Raw genomic sequence first — 14220 nt, 5'->3', positions numbered from 1 at the left:
ATGTAGCGTTGATCACTCGAACCGTGTAGTTGCGGCGCACCTGTGGGCCTACGTCAGACACTACGCCGCAGCAACTTACGAAAGATCTCCAGCCGCACAAAATCACTCACGGTCTACTATCCCTTTAGTACCAGCATTCGGAAAATGCGAAGCACTCGTCGAACACCAAAAGCGCTGCTATCAAAGACGCTGGTAAGCAAGGCAGATGTCACACTCATTTGCGTTTCGCGAACCAAATCACACAAAAGTTCACACCAACTTAGCTTGCAATTGTCGCGTATTCGCATCACACACTAAAGGTATCGGTATGATAATTTCTGACCCTGTATATCGACCGTCATGCCTCCGACGCCTCGTTCGGACGGTACGGGCATTGGCGCATTGCGGACTACAATCACGACACGGCACAGCGGATTCCTGAGCCTTCTAAGCGTATCACAACACATAGAAGACCATGAAGCCGATGCAATTCCTTTTCGAGACCGGTCAAGGTCTACGCATGCTCGATACTGCATCTTGTTGTCCATTTGTGGTCTCGATCGGCCAGAACGTGACACAGGATGTTGAGCCGACCAATCGACATCGCGATGTGACACGCGAGGTCTTCAGCTCGCTTCAGCTGGTAGGACGAGAACTGATAAAGAAGCGCATATGCATGTCAGCTCAGCAGACACATTGCAGATAGCGACCCTATGGGCACTTGATAAAAGATAAAATCGCGCTGCAATCTCGCACAATTCCAGACTTTTACATGGAACACTTCTTCTAGAAATTACGAACATACCATCTGCCAACGGATGGAATCATCTAACCTTTGAGCCGAGAGGAAGAACACATTGCACGATGACAACCGGGGACAACACCGGAGATTCTCTTCCGACTCAGTCATATTCTCCCGCAACTACCAATGCTAACACCGGGTTTGGGTCATACGCAGAATATGTGGCAAAATTGAAGAGATGGCCTGTCCAGTCTAATAAAACTCTTAGGAAGGAGGAGTTGTGGTTAGCGACCTTCGATGGAGACGGTCGTTGTATGGAATGGAACTACTGTGAACCGTCCAAGGAGGATAGCCTAGAGGCTCCCGAAAATCTCCCCGCCTTAGACGGACGCGGTGTCAAACCTCAAACAACAGTTGTTTCCCCCCTCGGCCTTCAAAAACTACTACAAACACGGGATAAGGATGTGGCCTACAGAGTAGTCATAGTGACTGCTGGATACATGCCCTTTGCCTCTGAAACGGAAGAAATTCTCGGCCTTGGTCTAGATCTGGGCCCTGAGTGGTTCGAATACGTGCAGATGTGTGTACAATATCCATACTATGGAAGACACGGTGCGTTGCCTCGACCTTGGCATAAGAGCTTTCCGGCTTTACGTGTAGGACAGAATGCTTTGTGCATTCTCGAGGCTGGGCCCGCAGAAGCTTCTTCTAAAACTGGTATTCGCAATTCTACATTCTCGGGCGGTCATATTAGCTGACAAGTACTGCAGCAATCATGTTCATCGGGCACGGTTCTCTTCTTGGGGACCCAAATTCAGACCCCAGAATCTCCACCAGCTCTGTAATGTATCCATCCAAAGGACCATCAAATATCCCGGAAGCAATCGATAGTGCTGCCAATCGCCCAGACTCTACACATGAGAATACGTGGCTTGTTCAGCGGTTCATCACATCTGGGATTGGCTCTAATGACTTCTTTGGCAAGGGCAACTTCCTTTACGTTTGCTTAGCTGCACTCATCGAGTTACATGCATCTACAGCGCCTTTGCATGTACTTGATATCCACAGAGGTGGCTTGCAGTCTCGGGTGCAATTGGAATATTACGGACAAATCCAAGGGAAAGATCGATTTGGCGCCGCACGATTTGCGCCCTTGTATGCTGATCCAAGTACAACGTGGACTCATTTGAGGATGGAGGTTGACGCGCAACGAACTACACTGCGGTGGATAACACGCTTCTTCCGAAAATACTTCGACTACAGCAACCAAGATATCCAAGCAGCTTTCAAAGACACCATGGAATGCTTGACGTTTCGACTGCAAGATCTCGAACAATCTGAGTCACAGCTCAGAGATCACCTAGCGGTGGAAGGTACAAGCAAGAGTATTCATATGGCAGAAATGAGTATTCGTGAGAGCAAAAGAGTCATGCTACGTACGGCGACATGCATGCACAGTCCAATGCAAACGCTAACAGTTTCAAGTGACGGCTTTGGCATTTATCTTCTTACCAGTCTCCCTTGCATCCTCAGTATACGGAATGGTAAGCACCTTGGTTCCTGCTCGTGGGTGTTATCACTGATAGTCATCGTAGAATGTGCAGCAGATTAACAGTACTGGTCATTCTATCAGAGCGTTTGTGATCACGGCTGTTGCGATGTGTGCATCTTCTGTAATGCTGTGGGCGGCTTTCGCTGCATTCCAGTCGTACAGAGTCCGCATGCTATCCAAAAAAAAGTCAGGCGAGAACACGGGACCAATATGGTATGAAGAATTGATTATGCACGGCCCACTTCCGGTATTGCGGATGCTACGGTTCCGAGCATGGAGGAAACGGAAGGGGTTTTAGTGACTCACGTAATTCTGGTCAGGTGTAATCTTGAGGCATTAAAGCCACGCGAGCTCTATGCTGCCAATATACTCTTGCTTTGGTTGTGCTTCCAAGCTGGAAAAGGAGCGGCTTGATATACATTCTGTTTGGTACAGCATGAGCAAGCAGGATAGCGCTGATGTGAAGGCAAAGTCGCATGAACTGTGTACGCTGCATATTGATGAATGCATCATCGCGCAAAGCAATACGTAGTGCGCCACAAGCTCAGTAGCGAGGGATGGACGAAGACCTTAAGTTCTTTTCACGTAGAACTCGGAAGTCCGCCTGCCAACGCTCCAAGAACTCTTCTCACAACTCCGCCACGAGAGGTGGTCACCATGTCAGTCAGCCACGAAGGCGGAGTTCGGGCCATGTGCCTCCGTGGTGTATCCTCGTAGAGAGAATATGGCGCGCCAAGTATCCCTTGCCACGCTGTACATCGTCAACTGTAAGACTCGGGCTTACCTCGTAGAAGCGGTGTGGCTGTTCACATTGAGCGACGAACACGGCGGGCAGTGTTGTTATCAGTGAATCTCGTCCGCGCACTTGGCAGTCCGCGACGTACCGGAGTGAAGCGCTCAAAACGAACTTTTTTTGATTAGACGGTCGGCGGTGGGCCAGTTTGATGATCTGCAAGCGGTTGTTTTGACGTGCATGGGCCACTCCAGACTCAGATTGGACTTGGCGGGCAAGCGCGACGGGGTGATGACATCATCAGCTCTGGCTGAAGCGCGCACCGAGGCACACATGTTCAAAACTCATGAGGCTGGTGATAACGTGGTATGAGTATCGCGATTCGAGTCTCTGCAGCTTCTGAGACAGCGTGGCGATTAGTGAGGGAAATATGTGACGATATGCTCCACTTCCCCTGGGCAACCTGGCAGCTCCCGAGCTAAACCATGCGCTGGTACCCGCTTGGCGTCTACACAGCCTACCTCACCAACCACCTCGTCATCTCAACCGGCCAGGAAAACAGCAAGCCAGCACTGCCCTCCTCCCCCTCTCGATAACTAACCACTTTCGCCGGGCCTTCGCTGCGAAGACACAACCTCAAAGCATTTGCCAATTCTTTTAGTCTCCATTCCGCCAATCGCAGGGTGTGCATTCGGCAGCTACCTACCAGACCAGCGAGCTTGGCTTCGACAAGTCATATACTGCTAGCTTTCCCGCGCCGTGCGCATCTGACTCTTCTCCCGAACAGCAATGAGTGAGTAACAATGGCCCTTTTGATTCATTTTCCCGCACGCGGCAGTTAGCCGGCCTTGTCGTAGTCGCTTCGCGCAGCCTTGGTATTTGGATCGACCCTACAACACCATCGTTGTTCGGCTTTCCTAACCAAACCTCCATCGCCGCCGACCGACCGACCGGGGCGCAGCACAGCACCATCATCAACCTTCATCGCGCACTCGGCCCACGAATTATATATCGCTAACCTGTGCCCTTGGCAGAAAACATAAAGCAGTCTTTCCACCGTCACGGTCGAGCACAGAGTTATCACCGTCACCAGCAGCAAGCCATGCCCCAGCCCGCCAACGGCCGGCTCCACGATGAGCACACCCCGCTCATCGGGCGCACCCAGAATTATGAAGACGAGTCGCGCGTCAAGACTATGCCCAAGCATGTCTTGCATTTGATCTACGCGACACTCGCCAGCAACTACGTCAACGTCTTCCTCGTCTTCGTGCCGCTCGGCATCATCGCCGGCGCATTGCACTGGAACCCTACCGTCGTCTTCGTCCTCAACTTCATCGCTATTATCCCTCTTGCCGCACTCCTGAGTTTCGCGACTGAGGAGCTATCCGCTAAGCTTGGCCAAACTCTTGGTGGTTTGATGAATGCGACATTTGGAAATGCCGTCGAACTCATTGTAAGTTTCCGCGCGCATCCATTGCGCTGCAACATTGACTAACCGCAACAGGTCTCTATTGTTGCGCTCAAGCAGGGCGAAATCCGAATTGTCCAGGCCAGTATGCTGGGCAGCATTCTGTCCAACATCCTTCTTGTGAGTCAAGCTGCTCCATTACTCATACTTCAGCGCTGACTGTGACCAGGTGCTCGGATGCTGCTTCCTCGCCGCGGGCCTGACTCAACACGAGAGCCGATTCAACGAGACCGTCGCATCTACCATGTCTTCGCTCATGGCCGTCGCATCCGCCTCGCTCATCATCCCCGCCACCCTCTACGCTGTCATGCACGGTGACAACAAGAAGGACAACCTCGAGACTGACAAGAACATCCTGGTCCTCTCCCACGGCACTGCCATCATCCTGCTCATCCTCTACATCCTATACCTCTACTTCCAGCTCTACTCCCACCACAGCCTCTTCGCTGATGTCGAGAACCAAGAGGGAGGCGGCGAGGAGGAGGAAGCCCAGATCTTGTCGCCTGTTGCTGCCGGTGTTGCCCTTGTCATCGTTACCGTCCTTGTCGCTATTTGCGCCGAGTTCCTCGTTGATAGCATCGACTCGATTGTGGAATCCGCACACATCAGCAAAACATTCGTTGGTTTGGTCTTGATCCCGATTGTCGGAAACGCCGCCGAGCACGTCACCGCCGTCATCGTCGCATACAAGGGCAAGATGGACCTCGCTATCAACGTCGCTATCGGATCCTCCATGCAGATCGCTCTCTTCGTCACTCCCTTCCTTGTCATCCTCGGCTGGATCATGGGACAGCCCATGACTCTCCACTTCCAGGGCTTCGAGACAATGATCTTCTTCATCTCTGTCTTGATCGTCAACTACCTGATCCAGGACGGAAAGAGCAACTACCTCGAGGGCGCCATGTGCATTGGTATCTACGCCATAATCGCACTTGCGTTCTACATCTACCCCGACAACGCAGCCGGCGACATCACCGTCGATGTTGTCAAGCGCTTCTTCGCCGCCACCTAGAGCGTGCAAGCGTGCTAGCTGCGATCGATTCGCGTTCGCTGAGCGGCGCGATGAAATCCATTTCCTTTGTACAATCTATGTTCTGCTCTAATATATCTTGGCACAAGACTACAGAACGGAAGGGCCTCTTTGTTTTCCTATTTGCTACTGCATTTCCTTGGTTCCTTAGTCTCCTTGTATGAGTATCTGTGGGGCGGTGCAGCTGTTCTTGGCGTTTTATCTACTTGTGGCAGTGCATCGGAACGATCGGCTGCCGAAAAGTGGAGTGTGGCTTGACGATCGAATGTGGTCTGAGCTTGGCACGGACCTCATGTTGGTAAGGTGGAAGGAAGGGAGCATTTGTATATGTAGGATCAAATGAACTGTCAAGAAATATTTGAATGCTCTTGTCGCCGTGGATAACACATGTTCAGGTCATACAACAACTCACCTCATCACCATCCCCATCACATCATGACTCCCTCACCTTCCCGCCTTAGCAAACTCCCCCCAAGCCGCCGCCCAAACCAGATACCACGTCCTCGACGCCCCGCCATCAATCCACCTCTCATCCCAAAACCCATCAATCCCATCCCTGAAAAACGAGTAACTCGCTCTCGGGTCAATCAACGCAAGATTTGCATACAAAATCCCGCGCCACCCTCCTTCTACATTCGCCCGCCCTTCCGTGAAAAACGTATCCCACTCTTCTCTTACAAACCCCCGCGGCCGGATCAGCGAGGTGCACGGCGAAATAGGGACGATGTGGATGCCGTGGATGAGTGAGGTTTCGAGACCGAAGTACGCTGTTTGAGTGTGTTAGCCAACAGTGGGGTTAGACGGGGAGGCGGAGGGGGTTCTTGTTGTGTATGTGTATATGTGCGGATGTGGTGATGGGCCTTACAGCAACAGCAAAAGGTACTATGACGGGCATACGTACTCGCGTGATCGATTTTATTCTCAAACAGGATGCCTGCGACTTTATTCTGCGTGTAGCGGTTTGGGTGGTTTGTGTTGTTGGAGCGGATGTACATGTAGGAATTGAAGCAGCGGGCTTGGATGGCGAGTTGGAGGTTTCCTGATTTCTCTGTCAGCTCACCCATCATACATTCATCCTCTTTGGTCTTAACAGGCTGAACGGGATGCATACCCCTCTTCTCCATATTCGCATCCCCACTAACTCTCCCCCACATCTTAACCGCATAGCAAGAAAACGCATCTTCCCCCGTACTCTCCATATCCTTCCCATCCGCACTCTCGAACAACCCCTTCGCCCAACTATGTCCATGCCACCAGTCAAACGCGCGTTGAAAAGGGTAGTCCCGGCCGTTGTAATCACTCTCCGCGTAGTCCTTCACCAACATATTCGTCCACGCCTTGTTATCCCCTTGGCCCAACCACTCCGGATCCAAATACCCGATCACAGCGGCCGTGTAAACAAAATATGCGTAGTGGAAGTGATGGTCATTGTAATACGTATTCCCGAAATCGGCATTCGGATCCGTGAAGCCAGCAGCGGAAACGACGCCTTTCCAGCTGTCGTCGTAGTAAAGCGGATTACGCTGTTGATTTTCAACATACCGCGCGAATTCCTGTTTTAACTTGTCGAGGCCCGCGTTTGCGATGGCTTCGTGGTTCAACACGTCTTTGATGACCCAGACGATGGTTGCGAATTTCGAGAGCGCTTTGCCGGCAAAGTACATGGAGTCTTGGGGTATGCGCTCGGTCATTGCGCGGCGGAGGTCGCGTTCTGCGACGGCGGCGATGAAGGCGAGGACTTCGGGGGGATAACGCACTTTGGCGTTTGCGCTCATGGTGGGGTTCCAGGGGCCGAAGTGCATGGTTAGGGGGATGGCGGGTTCGATGAAGGTGAGCTTTTCGGCCCAGATGGCTGTTGCTATGCCTTTGGTGGTGGTGCGCAGGCGCAGGTTGGTTATCTGGTTTCGCATCTCGGGGTCGAGGGATTGGATGTGGTGCGGTAGGGCGAACATGAGTAAGGGTGAGTGGCCGATCTTCGTGTATCGGAACGTGTAGATGCCTTTGCCGTCGGGTACTACGGCGGTGAGTCTGGCTTCGCATACGAATGCTCCGCAGGCTCGGTCGTACATGGCTTCTCCCTCTGCGCCGAGTGGGTTCTTTGCCACTTGAATCGTGCCTTTGAAGGCTGGCGGGCCGACGAGCGTGTTGGCGTTGATTCTGGCGAACTTCGTGGCGTCGTAGTCGAGACTCGCTACTGGATTGATGTACATGGCCCAGCACGCTCCGTCCTTGTCTTTCAGACGATACTTTACTGTGCGGCCCATGATAATCGGTCCCACCACGTCTACGAAGCCGCGACCGCCAGTCTGTATCATAGGCGTTGCATCTCGATATCCAGCTGTGACGAAGCTCATGCCTTGAACAACAGGGAAGATAATTTTAGGTTCTTTAGGTGTGGAATGCGCGTTGAGGTTGATGTTGACGGAGAAAGGGAGATGCGTGTCCGTGGTAAGGGTTGTCCGAGCATCGAGTTCGACGGCACTGAGGATGAGATGCTGTTTGTGTAGCGGATTGATATAGCCCTTCGCAGGATGTCCCGGTTCGAAGACCAAATCCTTCTCCTCAATATGGCTCACGCACATGCCCCATGTTTGCACCGTTCCCACATCCGATGCCGACTTGCCCCACCATATCGAGTAGGGATGTGTCCAAATAGGCTGGTTCTGCTGACCCAGAAATGCATTGGCGTAGAACTTGTTCGTGTGCAGAGTCGTCTTGTCGTCATCCTCCACCCCCGTTCTAGGGACTGGGTGATGCCGGCCGATCGGTATCTGCGGAAGAATGCTGTCTTGCTGTATAGGCGTGAAGATGTTATCGGGAGGTATCTCGTCGGGAACGGCCGAGCCGTTGTAGCCTAGCGAGGTCTTGATGCCTTTACGTGTCTCGCGCAATGTCCCGAACCAACTATCTTTCTTGCTAGATTTCGATGACTTCGAAACCGGTCGGGGGTCGCCGACGCGGGATTGCGATGGTCCCATCGACGCTATCTTAGGGGGTTGAAAAGGGAGCTACCTGAGCCGAATGCTCGATGTGAACTGCGTGCCAGTCTTCTCCGTATATGCTCCTAGGCGTGATAGTGATCGCGTATCAATACAGCTGATAGACAAGTAGGTGGGTAGCGGGTATATCGGTTTAGGTTGCAGGGTGCGGTCTGCAGGCTGCGAAAGACCCATTGTCTGGTGTTACTGTCGCGATGGGCGCAGTGAGGGTTGGGAAGTGACGCCTGGCCAGTTTGCTCAATACCACGAGGTTTGCGCATTTGCGCGGTCAAACGGTCGCACCACGGCGGCATTGCGAAGGAATGTACGATGTATCACTGAGTAGAAAGAAGGAATACAAGGGGAAAATGACGTGCAGTGGTGGATCGTACCATGTGGCTCTGTAAGGAAATGTGGAAGGAGGGGAAAGTCACGGTGTCAGTGGAAGGAGGAGCTTTTCCACGTGGCTTGCAGAAGTGACTGCCAGCACATGACAGACAAGTAAGATTGAAAAATCGATCCGCTTCCATTGTAAGGCAAGCGAACCTTTGCCTAATACCGTCCGCTCACACCAGCGGTTTCCGCAGTGGCGCAATAACGCCCTGCTTAACAATAACCCTCGGCCTCGTAACGTCTTGATGCGTCTTCTTCGTGACCCACTCCTTGCCCTTCGGCACGCGCAAACTCCTCTCATACTGTTCCCTGTTCTCGAACGGGAATGGTAGCTGGCTAGCCATATACTTGACGTTAGGCTTCTGCCTCTTCTCATTGATGATGACCTTATCCATTTTCCTGTCCTTCCGCCTATCGGCATCGATACCGGGCTTCTTGGTGACCGTTTTGGCGCCGAGGTTACGCTTCTTCTCGGCCTTGGACATGCCGTCACCGGTCCAGGAGCCCCAGCCAGGGAGGATAGAAACTTCTTCTGTTGCTTCTTCATCTGCGATGGTAGCTTTCTTTTCGGCGTCGAAGTCAGCTTCGACGTCATCACCGGCGAAGCCCTTCGCCGTGAGAGCTTGGTTGCGCATGACAACGTCAAGATCGATACCTTCGTCTTCGATGCCTTGCTCGTCCATGTCCTCGTCTTCTTGGCCACCAATGACAGTCGCCCAACCATCGTCATCGGCCGTGGTGACGCGTTGCTTCAAGAAGTCGTCGACCCTGGTCTCTTGAGGTTTGGCCGCTTGTTTCGACTTCTTTTGAGGCTTGGCTTTGGGCGTAGGCTTGGGAGCGACGGCCTTAGCCTGCGTAGCGGTTGTCGTGCTACTTGTGGCTGGGAAGAGGTCAGGCTCTGTTGTGGCTTTCTTCTCCTTCTTCGCCTTAGTCAAGAAAGGGTTGGACTCTCCGCTGCCGTTCTCTACAGGTGCGGCAGCCTTGCGCTCTTTGCGAGCACCATTCGAGAGCCCGCTTAAGCCGTTCCTTTTGGCGGGCTTTCTAGCTGATGCTGCGTCCGCAACAGACTCTCCGCCTTCCGCAGTCAGGTTGTTTTCGTTCTCTGCGTCGGAACCTTCGTGCTCCTCGAACTCGCTGCGGTTGATCTGTATAGCCGGAGCTGACACGTCGGCGTTGGGACCGTATCTTCTCCGTCCTGCCTTGGTAGCATTCTCATCGATTTCGGCGTTATCGCTGTCTTCACCTGCAAGCTCGCGTCTTAGGGCTTCAACAGCTTCGTCGTTCTGTGCGCGCTTTGCAGCCTCGGACTTCTGCATAAAGGCCATCTGACCCAGCTTAGACTCCTTAGTCGAGAAGGGGTTCGACTTGAGCTTGCCGAGAGATTGTTGTAGTGCGTTGTTGTCCGATTGGTCGTCGTCATCGTCGCTCTCTTCCTCCTCGCTTGGCACATCAGATGCTTCCTCATCGTCATCACGGACGGTCTTGCCCTCAACTCTCCGACGAAGCTCCTCGTTCCGTCTGGCCATCTCAGTCACACCATCGAGCGCGTCTTGGTCCCAGTTCGCTCTTCCAGTAGCCTTGATGCCCTTGGCCCACTTGCTCTCGCGATGCTTAGCACCCATACGTTCCTCTGCTCTCCGGCGATCGTTATATTCGCGCTCTTCCTCAGACAGATCAACGCCATCGGCCTTGAGTTGCTCACGTTCCTTCTCCAGCAGCTTCTCGCGCTCCCTACGATGTACTCGCCGATAAGACTTGCTCTTGATCTTCTTGATGCGCTTGGCGCGAACTTCTTCACGGAACAATAGCTCTCGTTGCATTCGCAGTTCAGCGCGTCGCCTGAGAACCTCCTCAACTGGTAGTTTGTTCGTCTGGAGCTCTTCCCACTTCTGTATCTTCTCCTCGTCTTCCTTGCCGTTCGACAGCCCGCTCTGCTGGAGGATGGACTGAATCGTGCTTTCGAGATCGTTCGTAGGTGCGGCGGTCGTTGTGGGAAGGAGTGTCTTCTCACCCATGTCGCCTCCGGTAGGGTTCTGTAGAGGGAACATCAGATGATCGGCGCGGCGGTTTTGCTTGATAGTGTCGGTCCACCTCTCAAGAGTCTCGTTCGCTTTGGCGTTGGCCGCGGCGCGGTCGAGCTTGTCTTGCTGTCGCTTCGGTAAAGGCGCGTCTAGTTTCCTAGCAATGTCGTTTCGTTTTGAGGATTTGTCGTCTTGCAGTAGCTTGAGCGCCTTCCTTTTCTCCGCGTCGGCAACCTTGGGCTTAAAGCTGAGGAGATCGACTTTGCGGGAGACACCAAACTCGTCCGGTGCAGCCGACTCATGAACATCCACTCTCCTGCCCTTGGGTTTATCATCCTCCCGTGAAGCCAACGAAGAGATCAAGTTCTGCAATTGCGCCTGGCGGTCATCCTCATCTTCTTCGTCGGACGAGAGGTCGGATGCGCCATCCGCTGCGGGGTCCTCACCTTCGCTTGGTTGTGAGTCGCTATCGTCGAATGCGGAGGCCTTCTTCTTCTTCTCTTTTTCTCTTCGCTCCTCAGCCTCATCCTCCTCGTATTGATCCAAGGCAGTAGCTAGATCGATAGCATCTTCGCCAAGATCGTCCTCGTCTTCCTTCTCTCCGTCTGCACTGTCGCCCTCGTCGAGATCGATGTCGCCATCTTCGTCCATCATGTCTTGCTCTCGTTTCGACTTCTTGGCCTTTCCCTTGTGGTTCTTGGAACTGCCTCTGAACGTGTAGCCTTCGAAGCGTTCTTCGTCGCTCTCGCCGAACGCCTCGTCCGAGTCGATACTCTCATCATCGTCGTCGTCTTCAACGTGGCCCATCTGCCAGGTGTTGCCCTCGGAGTCGCTTCCTTCGTCGTAGCTCTCGTCACCAGACCTCTTCTTGCGCCGTTTGGGCCCGTCGTCCTCGTCCTCATCCTCGTCGTCCTCTTCGTCGTCATCGCGCGCGCGCTTCCGGTTGAAGGCGGGGTCGAATTCGCCTAAGCGGTTCTTGCGCACTTTCGCATCGTCTGGATTCTCGTACTGGGCGATGGAGAAGGCATCGAGGGCGCGCTTCTGCGCTTTCTTGGGGTTTCGCGACTTCGCATTGCCTTTGCTTGAAGTGCCAGCGCTCTGAATCGAGCTGCGTGCTACTCGGGGCGGCATTTTGGCGTTGTGGTTGAGAGGCAACGCGGCGGAGCGACCTGCAGAACTTCTGGGTTTGCACTTTTTTGACGCACGGGCCACGCCCACCTCCGCTCCAAACTCCGCAAACGCCTCGAAGATTGATGGCGGCCATCATCGACATCGTCGCATCGCTCGCTACAACGGCAGGGTTCAGCTAAACCGCCGCCATGAAACCCACGGCCTCTCTCCAGAAGATGCTGCGGCGCCTGCCGCTTTCACCCAAACAAGCCGGCAAGGAATACTACAAGGGAAACCGCGTGGGATCCATGGGCACAATCAACCGATACGGAAACTTCACACCCGACTGGAGCAAGATACGGACATATGTGTACCCACTTCATGGCACACATAACATTGAGGTGCGTACAATGATTTGTTTGGCTTGCGACAGCTGGGAAGACATTGTAGAGATCTAATGCTAACATCTGCATAGTTGACACCCTTCGTAGACTCCAGTCTAGAAAAGGTGCGAGGACTCGACGTCGGCAAGGCAGAGAACTACGAAAAGCGATTCACCGGCGAAGACTATTTGAGGGCGTGGAAATTGGCTGGTGGACATGATCTCGTCGAGACAGGGAGTGAAGCGGTAGCCTCAGGCAGGAATATACCGACACCATTCGAGGAGAGACCTGCAACGAAGTCATGAAGACGGCTGAGAAGGGACAAGAGCGATTGCGATATCTCGGGTCCAATCCTGAGAGGGAAATGATACGAGGAAGCGTTGGAACACAACGCGATGCTATGGGGAAGACCGAGTGCATGCGCAACATAGCGACAAACACAGACGTAGCGGAGCGCTTCGCATAACGTTGCTACAGCGCCGTGTATGAAGACTTCGAGGAAGCATAGCGTACGTAAAAGCCAGGCGGCTATGATGTTGTATATACTGTACATTACTTGGGTATCATATGCTGCCATCTGACCATAACACTTACACATCACATCATTTAATCACACCCCTCTTCATCCCCTCTTCGCCCCCTCTTCAGCCGTCTCTCCTAACACCAAAGAAATAATTCCCCCAATCCTGACTCCCCGCCACCTCCTTCCACCCCAAACCCGGCACATACACAACACCCATACACTTGACATTCCCCCAACCAGGCTGCTTCGCAAACCAGCTCCTCAACTCCTCTTCATTGACGTATTTACTCCACTCATGCGTCCCCTTGGGCACGATGCCCAAAACATCCTCTGCGACCACATTCGTAACTACCCAGCTCGTCCACGTCCGCGCAATCGTGCTCATTATCAACCAGCCACCAGGCTTCACATGCGGGAGGACGTGTTCGAGGAACGGGCCGGGCGCGTTTACGTGCTCGATTACTTCGAACAGCGTGACGATGTCGAAGGCTTCTGTGTCTGATTTCGGACGCGGTAGGTCCTCGATAGACGTATTCAAGTATGTAAGTTTACCCGGCGAGGTAAGTGTGGGGTCGCGTCGCTTGTGCGCCTCAGCAATGGAGAGGACTTGTGGTGTGGGATCGATTGCTGTGACGGAGGTGGTGGTGGGTAGGCGCGCGGCTGATTCAGCGAAGATGCCGCCGCCGCAGCCAATGTCCAAGTATCGTAGTTTCTCGGACGGGTTTGGTGGGGACGTCGAAGAGCGGCATGAAGTTATGAAGTCGTGGCGGAGCGGGTTCATGAGGTGGAGGAGGCGGGAGGGGCCGTGGGGGTCCCACCATGATGATGCGAGTGCGTTGAAGTGAGATACTTCTGTTGGGTCGACGGTGGAGGTGGAGTTGGGTGTTGGGTTATGGTGTTTGGGGGCGGTAGTCGATATGCATCGCGAGCTTGCTGGAGGTATTCGGAATTGGGATTGCTTGGTTGCTGTTCGACATGATGAGGTTTGTGGCAATCCTCGCTGTATTGAGCGCACTGCTCTGGCTGTGAGTTGTGGCTTCATAACGACAATTGAAGCTTGTTCGTGCCTGCGAGACGCGGTGCACGTTGATGTCACCAAAACTTTAGATCTGCGGCCTCGGCCATCATCATTTCTTAGTCATCTCTTATCGATAAAGTGATCCAACAACCCATCATGTCAATGCTTCATTTCATCTTCAATATCGTCCAACGAGGGCTTGCTATTCTTTCCTCAAGTCTATCAGTTTGAATATGGGCTCAAGCCTACAGCTTGTTGACTTTATACCGGGCACATCCGCTGCTCACACA

The 14220-nt window shown here is 53.3% G+C and overlaps 5 protein-coding genes across 5 annotated transcripts; 2 read left to right on the top strand and 3 right to left on the bottom strand.

Moving 5' to 3' along the window:
• Positions 1 to 4108: 4108 nt before the first annotated feature.
• On the top strand, positions 4109 to 5486 carry J4E87_009517 (uncharacterized protein; the record flags this gene model as incomplete). The annotated part of the gene is made up of 3 exons (XM_049381093.1): positions 4109 to 4459; positions 4511 to 4594; positions 4644 to 5486. The coding sequence occupies 3 exons, from the start codon at positions 4109 to 4111 to the stop codon at positions 5484 to 5486; spliced, it is 1278 nt and encodes a 425-aa protein (XP_049229119.1).
• Positions 5487 to 6048: 562 nt separating this feature from the next.
• J4E87_009516 (uncharacterized protein) lies at positions 6049 to 8482 on the bottom strand (the record flags this gene model as incomplete). The annotated part of the gene is made up of 3 exons (XM_049381092.1): positions 6049 to 6060; positions 6183 to 6271; positions 6370 to 8482. 3 exons carry the CDS (start codon positions 8480 to 8482, stop codon positions 6049 to 6051), a joined length of 2214 nt encoding a protein of 737 aa, XP_049229118.1.
• Positions 8483 to 9048: 566 nt separating this feature from the next.
• J4E87_009515 (uncharacterized protein) lies at positions 9049 to 12027 on the bottom strand (the record flags this gene model as incomplete). The annotated part of the gene is made up of 1 exon (XM_049381091.1): positions 9049 to 12027. One exon carries the CDS (start codon positions 12025 to 12027, stop codon positions 9049 to 9051), a length of 2979 nt encoding a protein of 992 aa, XP_049229117.1.
• Positions 12028 to 12215: 188 nt separating this feature from the next.
• Positions 12216 to 12694, top strand: J4E87_009514 (uncharacterized protein; the record flags this gene model as incomplete). The annotated part of the gene is made up of 2 exons (XM_049381090.1): positions 12216 to 12407; positions 12482 to 12694. The coding sequence occupies 2 exons, from the start codon at positions 12216 to 12218 to the stop codon at positions 12692 to 12694; spliced, it is 405 nt and encodes a 134-aa protein (XP_049229116.1).
• Positions 12695 to 13033: 339 nt separating this feature from the next.
• On the bottom strand, positions 13034 to 13693 carry J4E87_009513 (uncharacterized protein; the record flags this gene model as incomplete). Its single annotated transcript, XM_049381089.1, has 1 exon — positions 13034 to 13693. One exon carries the CDS (start codon positions 13691 to 13693, stop codon positions 13034 to 13036), a length of 660 nt encoding a protein of 219 aa, XP_049229115.1.
• Positions 13694 to 14220: the final 527 nt, after the last annotated feature.

This window comes from Alternaria ethzedia (assembly GCF_023757985.1).
Source record: "Alternaria ethzedia strain BMP 0044 chromosome Unknown scaffold_36, whole genome shotgun sequence".
Lineage (NCBI taxonomy): Eukaryota > Fungi > Ascomycota > Dothideomycetes > Pleosporales > Pleosporaceae > Alternaria > Alternaria ethzedia.
Note: the sequence above shows the minus strand (reverse complement) of the source record. Positions and strands in the feature narration are given on the sequence as shown.